The sequence below is a fragment of the Ambystoma mexicanum genome, chromosome 5q, assembly GCF_040938575.1.
Source record: "Ambystoma mexicanum isolate Mex_15411 chromosome 5q, UKY_AmexF1_1, whole genome shotgun sequence".
Lineage (NCBI taxonomy): Eukaryota > Metazoa > Chordata > Amphibia > Caudata > Ambystomatidae > Ambystoma > Ambystoma mexicanum.
Window position 1 is genome coordinate 98,391,031 of NC_090933.1, and position 15,989 is coordinate 98,407,019.

At 42.5% G+C, this 15,989-nt stretch overlaps 1 protein-coding gene across 1 annotated transcript in view; it reads right to left on the reverse strand.

Moving 5' to 3' along the window:
• Window positions 1–355: 355 nt before the first annotated feature.
• Window positions 356–15,989, reverse strand: part of ALG2 (ALG2 alpha-1,3/1,6-mannosyltransferase) — a 53,059-nt gene continuing 37,425 nt past the window's right edge. The window contains exon 2 of the mRNA XM_069620599.1: window positions 356–1,273. Coding sequence (XP_069476700.1) covers window positions 374–1,273 — 900 coding nt within the window. The 3' untranslated portion in view covers window positions 356–373. The remainder of the gene's footprint in view (window positions 1,274–15,989) is intronic.

Genomic DNA, 15,989 nt, shown 5'->3' on the forward strand with positions numbered 1-15,989 from the left:
TGGTAAAATGACCCAGCACTTGTCCTAGCAAATTAAGATTTAGACCATGCAAGCCTCCACTGTGTGGCACCGTTTCTGTCCCAGTAACTTACGTTTCAAGATGTGACGAGTTCCCGATGACATACCTCTGTCAAAATGATGCAGAGAGGACTGAAAACACAGCTTCAAAAAGATACATAGAAAAACCAAAACAAAATTCCATACCCATGAAAGAGAACAAAACACGATTTTTCCCCTTCTCAACAATTCAGAAAATTAGCATTACTAAAAAAGTTACATCTGGTACAGACTCCCAAAAAAAACAGATTGGGCCATTATGTCAAAGGCTGTACAATTTGAAAGAAGAGGAGGGAAGGAGGTGCATTATACTTTATTAGGATAATCTGCATACGTACTGATAAAGTTTCTCTGAAAAGGCCTCAGAAGAAAAGGTTTCTTTTACTCTGGCTTTTCCAGCAGCCCCCATAGAGTGCTTTAAACCAGGGTCTTTCAGAAATTTCTCCATTGCTTCCGAGAATTCTGTGGGACTGGGATTGCACAGAAATCCGGTACTGTTGTTTAGAATGGACTCGAGCGGCCCTCCAGAATTGACAGCTATAACCGGACATTCCATGTACATTGCCTCTACAGGCACAATGCCGAAGTGCTCATTGCTTGGAGTGTAAAGAATGCATGTACTTTTCCTAAGAAGAGCCATCTTTTGGTCATCTGAAAACGACCTCAGAAAGGTAATATTATTTTCTATTTGCAACTTGGTAGCAACGTTTTTCAATTCTTCATAGTGTTCCACATTCTCCAAAACCCTTTCATCATATCCACCAGCTACAATGAGGTGAACCTTTTCCCATTCATCTGCATCGAGTCGAATAAGCAGATTGTGAAATGCCTCTATCGCAAGGAGTATATTCTTTTTCCTTTCATACCGGTTGATTGAGAGATACAAAAACTCTACTTTTTTAGGCACAATGCCATCAAGATTTTCAGAAACAATTGAATCAAATGTTCTGGAATTCAAAGAAGGGTACAGAACATCCGGATTTATGTAAGATAAGGACTTAAAAGTCTTCTTGAAAACATCTGCTGTGAATTTGCTGTTGACAAGTATACAATCGGCCATTCCCGTAGTCCTTTCTTCCAGCCAATCAATTGGAGTTCTGTAAAGCCGTTTAAGCAAAGATCGTCTAGGTGTGAGTAGTTGATCCGGAAAGTGACAGTAAAATAGAATTTTCTTTGGCCTTCGAGAAAGTTTAAGAAATGGAATGCAAGCAGACACCTACAAGAGAGAAGAAAAAAAACATAATATTATACATGTTTTATTCTTTATTGTGCATTTGGTTAAAAGACAGTAAAACCTTTAGCACATTAACAATTTTAGACAAGAAAAGCTCAATCAGATAAGAGGGATCACGTACATATAAAATCAAAATTAAAAAACATAGTAATAGATACTTAAAATAATCATTTTTCCCCCCTCTTCTTACTCTGCAGTGCATACAATTGCATAGAACAATAAGGATGTTTTTAGGGTGGAAACCACATTTCATATAAATGAAGTGGTGCAGCATAGGATATTAGTCAATATTAAAAATTACGACATTTTGGTAATATCTCCCTCCATGTGTGGAATGCAGCTGCTGGATATATAATAGGTTCCGTGCCATGTATGCAGCTCCAGAATTGGTCTGAGGTAATGCTATCCAAACTGGAGACAAGGGAAGTGTAGCCTTTTACAAATAGATCGAGCAGCATGGGACAAGAGGTAAAAAGTGTCACAGGATCTCAACATCTTCCACACAGAACCGACAAAGCCTTTTTTCGTGAGGCACCCATGTCCAGCGTCCCACGACCTCTCTCGTGGAGAGAATACTAAACCACATACAGGTAGTAAATCTCCTAATTTGTATAGTGCATTGTTTAATTAGATAACTACGAGGAGTGTCAGGAATAAAACCCGGTCTAGTTTTGACAAGACTTGTCTTATTATGTAACCTGCTGAAATTATTTGCATCACAAACAGCAGTATTTCCCTTCAGTGTCTTCATGTCTGCAGGGGAATCAAGCAAATCATCAATGTTTACATGAATCTCGTTCACAAATTTTAATGTAGTTTCACAGAGATCTTGAAGATAGAAATTAGAGGTAGCCAGAGAAAAATTGCCTTGACATGAGGCCTTTCAGGGAATTAGAATCAAGGTTAGGGGAAAGTAGAGAAACCACAAATGTACAATGTTGAAGTGACCACATAGCTCTCAGGGACACTAGACTAAGCTGCAATCTCAAAGCTTCAATAGAGACCGAATTTGGGACTCCTAAAATGGAGTGTAAGATCTTTGCCTCCAAGGTTTCTAGCCACCTCATTTTAGGCACTTTATAAGCCACAGTGCCATACAGAATCCCAGGCACAATGCTAGTTCTATATACCAAAATCAATCCCTCAATGTTACACCCCACCTTACAAATTTCTTAAGGGTCTACCATTTTATTTTAACACGAGACATAATAAAATCTCCATAATAAGCATTAATAGGGCGGTCTTTAACCGGGACACCAAGATATAGGTAGCTCAACTACTTCAATGGCCACACTACCCAACATAATATAAGTGAAGGAAGAGAGCAAATTATTTTTTAAACTGGATTCCACCGAAGTCTAATTATACTATTCAAATAGAATAAAATCAAATGTTGGCAGGTTGTGGGAAAGAATGCAGTGATGAGTCAACTTGCATAGACGTGTGCAGGATTGTGACCAGTAAGCTTTTGGGGTCACATATTGCATCTTGGAGTTTATTCGATGATCCAATGTGCACCATCAAAAGAATGTATGTGAATGGGTCATATGGTCGCTTCCTTTTTAGTGCTTGAACTTACTCATCAGCTCAATTATCAGGCCAGCTGGCACGGTTTTAGTGATTTCAAAGGGAGGCCAATGTATATACATTTGTCAAGTTGCAATCTACGAGTCAGACATAATTCAAAATTTCGTATTTGCCAAGACTCGATAATAATTATCCAAAAGCTAGTGGTGTGCAATTTCTGAGACCCGGGAAGCCATGAGCATATGAAGGGATTTTAAAATGCTGTATCCTTCTACTAAGACATCACATTAGTGAAATATGGAAATTCTATTCAATAACCATGATATCACAAAAGAAGAATCCAGTATTTTCTCTGCCTCCCCCTGGACCGTCAGATCAGAGGGAAGAGAAGAAGGACCAATCCCGTTCCTATGTACATGTGGTGGCTCCGTGTCAGTACAGAGGTACAACCACAGCAGTTTTACAGAGCCACAGCGACTGGCTTCACTGCTCAGCTTTATGCTTATGACAGTGAATTCTTTAAAACTGACAAGTTTGTACCTCACACACTTGTGGGGAACAATCATAGAGGCACCACCTATACATTTGGGTTCAGAGGGCACAAGGAAGCAGGCAGATATTTTGTGATGAGGTTTTGGGCGGAGATATGTACGTTTCCAACCATACTGTCTATCCTTCCCTCACATCTCCCACCTTCTACAATGCTGACCTTTGGGGAAAGCAAAGGGTGTGGAAACCGCACGCAAGGTAGGCCATATACAACTAATTAATGTATATAGGCACATATCAACCATTGGATTTATTTTGGCCCTGGCTTCTATTGACATCATAGACCATGACCCACACTAGAATAGTGCAAAGAGACTTGATTCTAATACAGACACTGTAGGGGTAAATGATCAGAATTGTAGGCTGCAACATTATATACATGGGATGCTGAGTGTGTGCCTCAATGGCTTGGAGTATGTGTTTTTGAAACTCCATATACATAATTCAGAGGCTGAGAAGCACATACTGACATTTCTCAAGACAATCTGTGATTCTCGACAAATGGAGCACATTCTACCAAGAGCATTTATTTCATAATAAGTATCGAGCTTACAAGTGATAAACATGAGGAGTTATGCATCAACAAAAACATTTGTGTTTTGTTCTACAAATCATATGAAAAATGCTGCTAGGGACATTTAGAAAAACTCTGATACAGTACCATTGAAAGGTGCATTTTAAACCCTGTAACAATACAACAAAGTAACTCACATTTAATTCCATAAACCAACATGCCACATGTCTTATTCTCTTCAAAAGTAACATTATAAAACTGCTGTGAGGCACTTGTAAACTGCATGTGCACTTTAAACACTTCAATGATAAATGGCTGTAATTTTAGACTGTTAGAAATTATGCATAAATTGTATTTATTTGTATTACATGTAGTCTGGTGCTTAAATGGGCTTTGCATAAGCTTGTTGTTCAGTGAATCCCATGACGAGGTAATTTAAGTTCACATTGTATTCAAAAACCTATGCCTTGGGACTCGGATATTCAGAGTTGGTTACTTGTTACCCATTTATCAAAAACCAGACCCATGTATGATCAAGGAAACCCATTAACGTCTGCTACATCAATCAAGTCACATGCTCAATTCCAGGGAAATTCAGAAAAACTGGTATAGATATATTTTGGCAATTGACTTTTCAAGGTCCCCAAGTACTTTATAACTGCCAGATGGTCATGGGACTGACTTCTGTCTTTCTCCTTAAAAATAGATCAATGGATATTGCTTCAACCTTGTTGAACCTCTGGCTGGCCATTAGGTACAGCTGTGCCGGACTAATGAAAGTCTTCAGATTCAGGATTGCTCAATCAGCAGTTCGAATTAATCATTAAAGTGAAATAAAACCTCTACATGCAGAAGAACTACTTATCAGAATACATTTTCTGATGTAACTTTAGTTTTGTAATCAGGGGAGGGTGTTGCATGATAAGAGACTAAACAGGACTTTTAATATTTATCCATTATTAATAAATTCATAATTTTATACAAATCATCTGCAGACGCATGTAATATGTAGAAAGATGTAGGCTCACTCTGCGCTTTTGAAAACATTTAGTTTTAATGATGGAAAAACATAGAACCAGAGTTATCTCCGAAAATATTAGTTGGAGTTCAAATTGTACAGAACCACCCCCGTCGCATGACTAAAATGTTTTGGGGCCATCAAATATTGGGGTGTATTCTGGGTGCGTCGACCTGTTAAGAGAAGCAATGGGAAGGCTCAATGAATCAAAAATGATTACTTCAACATCACAGTGTGGGAAAAGTCTGACCCTATATAATCAAAACTCAGAGAAATGATGGTGAACTCTAGGAATTCAGAAGTCTGCAGACAGCAGACGAGGGAGGGATCTGTACATGAATGCTGGTGTGTGAAATTAGCTTCAGAGAGGGGAGGTTGCTCTGTGTGCCCTGTTCAGGGTCAATCTGCAGCAGTCTTTGCCTAAAGTAGACCCGATTCCCTCAGCTAGATTGAAACCAGAGATCGGTGTGCCCAGCTGACTTGGGAGAGTTGCATGGAAGCTGCGAGTGGCAATGCTTGGTCTGTGCCTGGATATAAAACCAAGAAAAGTATGTAAAAGCCCCAAAGAAATAATATATACGTCCTCATGAATCTTTCATCAGTAAGTCCAGAGAAAGGGTGGATTGGGGAAGGGAGCTACTGGGGAATTGGTTCCAAATTAAAAACAGTAGCATTTTAGCATGAAATGCACCTTGCTTTCTGATCATAATTAGCTAAAAGGGAACCAACCTAAAATAAGATAATAGCAAGAGCGTGCTGCCAACTGGTGTTTCTATGTGGTGTAAACAAACCAATATTTTGTGCGCTGTAAAACTAAACCGAAGTCTACAGATCCTTAATACAATTCAACATAATTTGTATTTTACACACATCTATACACTAGACGCTCATAGCCCCATACATAAAAATATAAATACTGTACACGTGTTGAAAATGTATTCTGAAGATTTATAGATTTATGTATATGTGATGTTGATATTCTATGTGAAGCCATTCTCTGAAAGCAACACTTGTTGACTTGGAGAAAAGGTATTTTTAAGTAATCTGCCATTAAACAAAGAAAGGGAATTGATGTGCCTATTCTTCTCAAAATCGTTAAACTTAAGCTAGCCGACAAGCTGGAATGCTATGCTATTCTCTCCCACACTCTCCTGACTTTGCAGCGTGAGATTTTTACCCCAGAATATATATCGGTGTTGAGTTATATAAATGGATGCGTGTGTGAGAAATAGCAAGTTCTTTGAAGGAAGGGCATTTTTTTCCTTTTGTACACAAGTTGCTTGTTACTTTTGGGTAGTTGCCAACATAAAGTTAGGGATCACATTTGATTTGGATTTAAACAAAATAGAGTGTTAACCCCAAACACAGCCTGTTTCTTATCCCAGAATTGTGGGCTGTGATTGTTGCAATAGGAGGGTTGGAGGTTTAGATCAGGGGGTGCTCTCGCAGTAAAATTCAAACTTGGATCCATAGAAAATTCCAAAATACTGTTTCCCACATAACCTACGAATTTTGCGTAGTGTTCTTTTCAACCAATCATCATTATCTCTACAGTTCAGTAAAGACATCATATTCTACTGTGAACCCTTTCTTTGGTGCTAAACCATTACTGTGCCTCTCAGTGTTTTCTTCACTGTGGAAAACATTGTGGATTTATTGCTAGCCATTAGCCTCTCTGCTGGTGTTCGCCGGCATGAGGGACAACACACAAGGACAGAAAGCATTGGGCCCTCCAGGCACTCGCTCAGACTCCTATGAGGTGTTTTGTGTGGGCTCTGCCCGAGTATCAGCAGGACGAGAACACGGAAGTGGTGAGTAACCACCATCAATCAGGGACCACAGCTGGAGCAAAACGCGAAGTAGCGCACACAGTGGCCGACTAGTACCGCGGTGCACCCTGCATCTGGATAGGAGTTTACAAGCACAGCTGCCATTTCTGGGTGTCTCAGAGCTCAAAATCAAATGAAGCACAGCGGAAACAAAATCAACATACCCTGTCTCTGTAAAAATAAAATGGTTCAAAGATATCGTACAGCTTTTGTACTGCATGTGTTATTCTGCTGGTTTCAAATGAACACACCAGTGCCAGGTCTTGCTCTCGCTCGGGTGTCTCTCGTGCTGTTGCCCACTTTATCCGGGCTGGTTAGCAATTTTCTCTCCTTGCAGCCTCTAGGTACATACAAACCGCCGGGTTATATTACGCGCCCGTTTCTTCTACCCAGTGTGAAAAATGCAGGGCCTCCCCATACGAACTAGAAATGTCTAATTTTCTAACTATGGAGTTTCTGAGGACATCTTTGTGCAACTGTTCTCTACTGGAGACGACTGCACCTTAGGGGGGCCATTCGTGGATGTTGAGACAGTTCTCTGGCCAAGCTGAGCCAGATAGCAGAAGATGGACAGAGCACTTGCTCGACCTAGCCCACAATGGCACCACCTGTGCCTTCTCTTCTAAGGGTTTGCATGCTTTGGGAAAACGGTGCTCTGCAAAGCAGACAGAAATAGACATTCACTATTTGAATGGCTATTTATGCATGCTATGATCATACAGCCACAAAAAAGAATTGGTGTTCAACGACTTGCGCTGGAATCAGTTACATTTTGATATTGTGTGTTTAATAGTCCTAAATGTCTATTGTCTATCTGCTGCCGATCATTTCTGCTTTTTGTTTTTAAATCCCTTGGCATACATTATTGGACATCTGCACTTGCACGCTCCGAATGCTCACAAGGTCTAGTCAGACCTTCCAGGATTTTGCGGCATGAAATGGCACATTTTGCGGCACAAACCTTTATTTATTGCAGCATTTTTGCGGGACATTTTGTATTAACTGGAGGGTGTAAGATTGCCACATTGCAAGAAATAGGCAGAGTGCAAGGCTACAAGAGAGCCAGGGTATCATTATTATGTATCTTTTGTATTAATTTAATAGGAAGAGTCCCAGATGTCTCTGGCTTGGCAGAACAGCGTTTGATTTGGCTACATTTCTGGTTTAATGTTCATGCCTATTTAATAGTATTTCAAAAAAGCTAGCAGGCGCTCCTCTCCAGAAAGAACATGGCATGATAACCTGTTCTGAGATGAGAGTTTGCAGCACATGCTTTTTGCTCACTGTACCTTTCACAGATGGGAAATGTCCATTTGCATATCAGTCTTTGTCCCGCCCACATGGGCAGTCCAGCACCGAAACGCTATGGCAATTCCTCTCTGAACAAGAGTACCAAAAGCAACCCCATACACGTGTTATCATGCCATGTTCTTTCTGGAGAGGAGCGCCTGCTACCTTCTTTGAACTATTTAATAATATTAACTAAATTGATCATTATCAATTGTAATGCTGAAAATATTCCCCTTCTATGTTCTCCAATCCCCCAAACACCCACACACCTCTCTCACCAATACACATCTCACCAACTCTCCATCACAACTTACATTCCTTAACCTCTCACTCTGTCATACAAATGCTCACATGCTATGTCACACTGTCAAGTCCCAATTTGCACTGCCCAGCCCCTGCCACACTCCAAATCATACTCCCAACTCACACCTTACACTCTACAATTCCTCCGGCAACATACAGTCTTTCATTCTTTTGTGCTGCTTCTGCATCTTGCATCCTTTCTCCCATTCTATCACACTCTTCCCTCATCCTTTTTCCCAATCTGCAGCTCACTGCCTCTTTCTGGTCAACCGCTTCCTCTCTGCTTTCTGGCTCACTGAGCACACGCTCCCTCTACTTTCTGTACCTGTGCTCACTCTCAGATTTCTGGCCCACCGCATCACTGCTTCCTCTGCTCTCTTGTGCAGCGCTTCCTCCTCTGACCCACTGCTCTCCCTTTGCTTTCTTGCCGATCACTTCACATCTCACCCATCACTCTCCCTCTTTCATAGTGTAACCATTTTTTCAATTTTTTTTTAAATGTAGATTTTGACCCAGTTCCTCAAATAATGGGGCATTTAAAAAAAGAACGGAGGATATGCTATTTTTAGACAACCCATTTTTGGAAATGAGCAGGTCACCTTATTCTCAAAGGTGACCGGCGCATTTCCACAGGCTTGAGCTGTAGCGCAAATTGTGCGCTGGCCAGCTGCCTTGAATGGTGTTCTGGGTTGTTTGACCGAAGTGTAATTATTTGCGGCAGAATTGACCGTAGTCAATTTCGCTGCAAATTGATTTGCACTTCAGCCAAACAACCCAAAATGTACCTTTCACCACCACCCCACCCCCTCCCCTACTTAACTGCTTGGTCGCTGCCACTTCCCCTGCAACCCGGCGGTGCCAGATCCGTCCCTCTAACGCGCGTCGGATCCGACTCCGCAGGGTCCCTTTATCGTTATTTTCTTTTTTTTTTGTCCCCGGCTTGAGGAAAAAGGGGAAAACACTTCTGCAACCACCCTAGACCAAATATACTGAACATGGGGAGCGGGTGACACACCCACAACACATGTTCAGTATTTATAAAAATTGATCGAATAGTACTGGACGAAATAGGTCAAATTGTAACATTCGATAGATTTTGGTCATCAGAATGGGCAGTACTATGAATAGAATCGCTCTCCCGACAGTGTTCTGCAAGCTCCTAGCGCCTTTCACAGGGACAGGCCCTCCAGGTGCCTGCCGCTGTAAAATGCGACCCAAAAAATGCATATTTATCCTGTTTGAGGAACAGAAATGCAAGCGGCACAGCAGTGGTTCATACCTTAAAAGAAATGCATGACAGGGTCAGGAAAGACACTGTCATGCAGTGGCAGCCCCACATCCCGTGCGCATAGGGTTGCCTACAATTTCTGCACATTTAAAAGTCCATCTTGCTTGGAAATGAGGGATGTGCTTTTAAATTGACAGAAACGCCACTCACAAATGCCCAATAAAATAAAAACTACATTGTGTCCCTCTTTTACACAACCCAACGTGGTAAGTACATTCGCTTGGTTTGTTGTGATGACAATATATTTTCCTGTCCCAGAATCCTGATTCTCAATTTGCGAATTCCTGCCTTTTCTGTACCCTTTTTGAATCTAGTTTGGTCAATTTTTAGAAAGCTATGCACAACGTCATAGTTCCACAGTTGGCCTAGTATTAGTTCTGAGAATGAAACCACCTTTCTTGCCTGCGGAATAAAATGGACAACAGCCAGTCATCTTTCTTGGTTTTATCCCAACTTTCGTGAGCAGACTTGGATGGTTTTTCTGACATTTACATGTTTACATTTCTTGCCATGAACTACAGTGTCCAGTTGGTTTGGAAAACAGCCAAGTTTGACCCTTCAGGTGCGTTCACCTTAACTGGCCCTGGCCCAGAAGGGACATTATTCACAAAGCATAGGTTCTTTGCAAGAACTCCGTCTACTGTAGTTTGTGACAAGTTGGCTTGCTGCCTTTAAATAGGCCATATATTTTATGCAGCCCTGATCAACTACGCAACTCTTGATTCATCAATACTCGCGCTAGTCTTCGAATATTGGAACAGCTTTCGTAGCTTACAAAAAAAAAAATACAGGTATTGCAGGCCCCTGCCAAATCCACTCGACCGCAAGTAGTTCTTATGAAGGTCAGAGTACAATTTGCATGGCACTGGACCTTGCAAGTCAGTACAAAGAAATTGGGGGAGGTTTTACCTTTTAATTTGACATTTCCTGCAAACAAACCGTTTATAGGAAACATAAAATAATAAAAGGTTTCACTGTATGTGGCTGGCCTTTAAGTAGCAGCAGTGCACCAAATATGAATTGGGCTTATACTGATATTCACCATTTAAAGAAAGGGCTGCTAAAATGTTTGTCACCCGTCGCCATGGGTCTAGTGCATTTCTCGTCCGCCGAGTAATTCATCTAAGTTACTCGACTGCAGGTAAAGCAGGATTTTAAAGAATTTGCAAGGCCTGTATTGCACGCAATTGTTTTTATTGTGATATGGGTTCAAAGTAAATAAAGAATTACCAATGCAGAAAAGAATTAATAATGTATCAAATACATTACAGAAAACAACAATCTATACATTTACCAATATGATTCATTATCTAAAAACAAGGGTGTGATCAAATAAAGATCATACGAAGAGTTAATAGAACCCTAAGTGGTAGTGTTTTGCGGCGGCATTCTCCACAGCATTAACATATTGAACGAATATTCCCTTTTGTATTCTTTTCCCATGCGAGCCCAAAACTTGTTTGCCCACTAAATGATACCCGAGTTCTCTGCCAATAATTCTGTTGTGTTTTCTCTGCGTTGTTCGTACAGCTATGGCCTTGCATGCTTCTGTGTTGTAAATTAATTTTTTATATTGGATGCTCTCAAACAATTGGGTAGAATGGGTCTTGCTCTGTTCAAATGTGATGCAGTTACTGCTCTTCTAAGGCTACTCCCTGCTACAAGCTCCATGCAGGCATGTTAAATGTTAAAGGTATTTGTACCGCGCACCGTCACCAACGGAGTTGGTCCCCAGGCGCTCTGGCGGATCTGTAAACGATATGTGGGATGGGTTAGTAAGGTGAAGAGGGAGTAGGATAGTGAGTGGTGTTCTGTTAGCAGTTTCAACTCGGTATACACCGGGTGCTGAGCTTTGGTGCAGGTATTGGATCGGTGTCAGTCCACATGTTCTGTTGGTCCGGCTTATGTGTTGTTGCAGTGTTGTGAAGTGCGTGGGGCTTGTTGTGCAAGTTTTTTGAGTGAGATAAGTATGCAGAGAGTTTGAGCTTGTATTGGTTAGTGGGTTACCTGACATTTAGCATGCTAACATTCACAGTTTTGTCTATGTGCACTTGCTGACCTTCACAATCCTATCAAGATGTGGTGCAGGCTTATGTTTAGAATGCTATCTAGGTGTGGCACATGCTAACATTCAAGTTTCACCTAAGTGCGAGCATGCTAACATTCAAAATCCTTTTTAGATGCAACGCAGGCTAATGTTCACTATTCTATCCAAGTGTGGGCATGCTAACATTCAAGTTTCACCTAAGTGCGGGCATGCTAACATTCAAAATCTTATCTAGATGTGACGTAGGCTAATGTTCACAATTTTATCTAGGTGTGGGCATGCTAACATTCACAATTTTATCTAGATGCAACGCAGGCTAATGTTCACAATTCTATCTAGGTGTGGGCATGCTAACATTCACAATTTTCTCTAGACGCTATGCAAGCTAAATGTTCACAATTCTATCTAAGTGCAGGCATAATCCTGTCTAGATGCGACGCAGGCTAATGTTCACAATTCTATTTAAGTGTGGGCATGCTAACATTCAAGTTTCATCTAAGTGCAGCGCTTGTTGACCTTGACAAGTATGTTAGTATGCAAGGCAACTTCTACAATCCTGTCATGAATAGGTTCAGTCTGGTGGTCACAAATCTTTCTAAGTATGCCTGGTGTGAGTCTATGGCAGTCTATGTTATTGGAAGGTAAGATAGAGTGGCAGGGGTTTTCTGCAGTAGAGAAATTGCTCTACTCCCCACCCATGCCACACTCACAGTTTTTGTTGGTGTCTGTTGACTGCTGGCTTCACTGGCTTCCCCTGCAGACACATCTTGGAGCCGCCAATGTAGAAGCCGCCCTTTGCCTTGGGGCCCTTAGCCGAAGGGGGCTGCCGGGCAGTGGGCTGCCCCGCGGACCCCAGGTATGTCTGTGAGGTGGCCAATCACCGTGGGGGTGGTTGGGTTGGGAGGCGGGAGGAGGTGGGAAAGCACAGGAAGCTGAGAGGGGAAGCTGAGAGGGGACAATGCTGACCTCGAGCAGCACAAATGGAGATCTACATAGGAAACGGGCCCAAAGCAGTCTCGGGGCCTTTTCACTCACCTGGCCTGGATGTTGCGAGAGATGTTGGGAGGGGTGTTACTGGGGGCTCACACGGGCCTTTGAGGACCTCAAAGAAGGTCAATGATGGTAAAATGGAGGGTCAGAGGAGGCCCGGGGGCTCAACACTCACCTGGCTCTGCTGATGGCGAATGCAGGCGGTGTGTGCAGCCCGGCCCGGTAGGCTAAGCTGCTTGCTGGGAGTGCACCAATCAGGCACGGGGAACGGATGGGAGGCGGGGGGAGGACGAGATCGGGAAGTGGAGCGTGTTGGGGGAGGTTTGGGAGGGGGGGTTACTGGGGGCTCACCCTGGCCTGTGAGGACCTCAAAGCAAGTCAATGATGGTAAAATGGAGGGTCAGAGGCGGCCCGGGGCTCACCTGGCTCGGTCGATGGCGAATGCAGGTGGTGTGTGCAGCCCAGCCCGGCCGGCCCAGCTCTCATCAGGCATCAGTATACGGTTTCCGCTGTCCTTTGTGCTATACTATCCTTCATTGACTGGCAGCATAAAACGAGTTGTATGTGCTATCCTTGCTTCTAAGCGCATTCAGGCATTCGATACTTTCCCGGCTATTCTATTTTTGTTAGTGAACCATTTACTTCTATGCACGTTTCCCTGCTATTCTAAAATCTATGCAGTGAACAATTAACTAATGTACTTTTCTTATATCTAGGCACTACACAGGTGTTCAGTACAGTCTCCTCTGTTTGTATGAGATGATTTGTGGAGCTAGATTCACAGTAAAGCCAGTGGAAGAAAAATGGTCCTTTGGGGAGCCCACATGTTACTTCTTATTCTTTTGACATGAATGGCTCAATCATTGGAAATGGCCCAATCTAAATAAAATCCTACAGAGCGTGTTTCCAGTTATTCGAATGTAAGTCTCTCAGGTGAAAGAAGAATCTTATAGTGGACTTTTTCAAAAAGTGCCAATTCCAGTAGAATTGGGGCAACAGGATCGATGTCATCCAGGGATCTTTGAGCTCCCAACGCTGTCCAACTAGGAGTTATTTGCTCCTTTCAGATGTAAAGCCCAACAGTCAAGCACATATTGAGGACCGATCTTTGCATCAATGTGATGGATTGGTAAACTACTCTTCCCAAGTTTCAGTGTCAATTGGAAAGGTGGAGGTCCAAGTTGAGATCTTATGAATATGCACTGTGTTTTTATAGCAGTGCAACTAAAGACGGTAGAAGTGGGTTTGGTACTCGCCAAGTGAAAGTGACAAAGTTTGTTTCCGGAGTGAGCGCGTGAGAACATGTTTATAATGTGAAAAACACAGGTTTGGCAGAAAAAGTCACAAAAACACAGCGCTTGTATGAATAAATATAAAGAGTGCACATAGGCTGCAGGTGCCTGAGAGGTGTGGGAGTACTGCCAAGTACAACCCACTGTTGTGGAAACAATTAGAGCATGGGCAATTCTCAGTCGCACTGCACCCAAGAGTGCAATATCAGCATGTGTTGCAAGTAATTGAAGAGAGATGTGGTTATAAGTCCGATGGATTTATTTGGAAAGTAGCCTGACACGTGTTTCGAGTCTAAACCGACTCTTCATCCGAGCTGCTTCCTTTCCCTGCTGTGTTGAAATTACCGCAATTGCGAAGCCGTGAGAGAGTTTTCTGGCACTGTCCTTCATTCAATTTATCTTAGGTCCCATCTCCCATTTACAGCCTCGGATGAAGAGTCGGTTTAGACTCGAAACAAGTGTCAGGCTAATTTGCAAATTAATCATTCAGACTTATAACCACATCTCTCTTCAGTTACTTGCAACACATGCCTATATTGCACTCTTGGCTCCTCTACCTCTAACTCCCTCGCGGTCAGTCGTTTTTCAAAGAAACGAGCTGGGGGTAGATCTTTCTTTGGGAGGGGACATATTTTCGGAGGGATAGCCGAAGGCATTTTGGACCCAGGCACCAGAAAGCCTTGTGGACAAAGCAGATGGTTTTGAATTTAATTCTTGCATCCACTGGGAGCCAATTGAGAGATTTCAGAGCTGGAGAGATACGATCCCGAGCTTGAGGCCATGGACAAGTCCAGTCCTGTTCTGGATTAGTTGCAGAGGGCGGAGAGTAGAGGCAGGTAGATTTAGAAAGAGGCTGTTACAATAGTCCAACCCAGAGAGAACCAGAGCTTGGGAACACAGTGAGCTTATGGGGGAAGAAGAGGAAAGGCAGAGTACCTCTGAGGCAGTGCAGTAGGAAGTTTGACTTTTTAGAGACAGAGATGGGGGCGGAGAAGGAAAGTGTGGAGTCAAAGATGACCCTGAGGTTCTTAGCCTCGCATGTGGGGGGTAGGAGGAGGGCCCAGGGAGGCTGGCCAGAGAGTGAGGGCAAAGGATGGTGAAGGTGTACCGATGAAGAGGATCTCAGTCTTACTGCTGATTAATGATCTACCTGTCCTAGCAGCTGTGGGTCCGGCTTGTGCAGTTGAGGAAAAAGGTCGCTTCTGCCGTATCTGCCTTATTAAAGATCAGTTGGAGACGGCATATCATGTGCTGACAATGTCCTGGGGAAAGCCTACACAGCCCATTTAGGCAGATTTGTCCACCAGCTTGACACTAATAGGGATCCCCTTTTTTGGAAGCAGTGTATAAATGCAAAAAACGTAAGCCTTTTCATGTCCCTATACAGGATAGAGGCTGGCAGAAAAGTCTATATTGAAGGCAGAATAGAGATAGTAATGCAAATCCGTTCGATGATCCCAGTATTTGGATTATTGTATCTGTTCACCGTTATTACTTTGTTGTACGGAGTATCTAAAGACAAATCTGGATTATGTTATATGGATAACCGCTCGCGCTCAGGAAATGTCCATATGATGGATTCTTTAAATGTCAAAAATGGATTCCAAAGAATATTTGATACAGTTTTCCAGGCTCAAGTTGGCCTGTTTTTTTGTGTGTCAAAATGACAGCTGACACATGTTTCGACCACCCTGGTCGTTCTCAATGCCTGTATTCCAAGTGCTGATTTCCCTTGGTCTGGGGGACTGATCTGTCCCAAAGTTAATTGCATGCTTTCTGGCGTTTTAAGACTGCACCAAGTTGTGCCACCACCAATGGCCCCGCCACTCGACAGAGCAGAGAGCCTCAATACACAGTTTTTTTACTATTGGCTAGCACTGTAACTTATATGCTACCTTAGCATACCGCAGAGTCATGTCAACTGTTTTATAACTGCTTGAAAATTTCACACAATACCCGTTATATTCCGTAGTGCTCTTTCACTGTTACTAATAAGGATCTGTACATGTGTCATGGTCTTGTAATCTTTTATGCAACATCACAATGTTTTC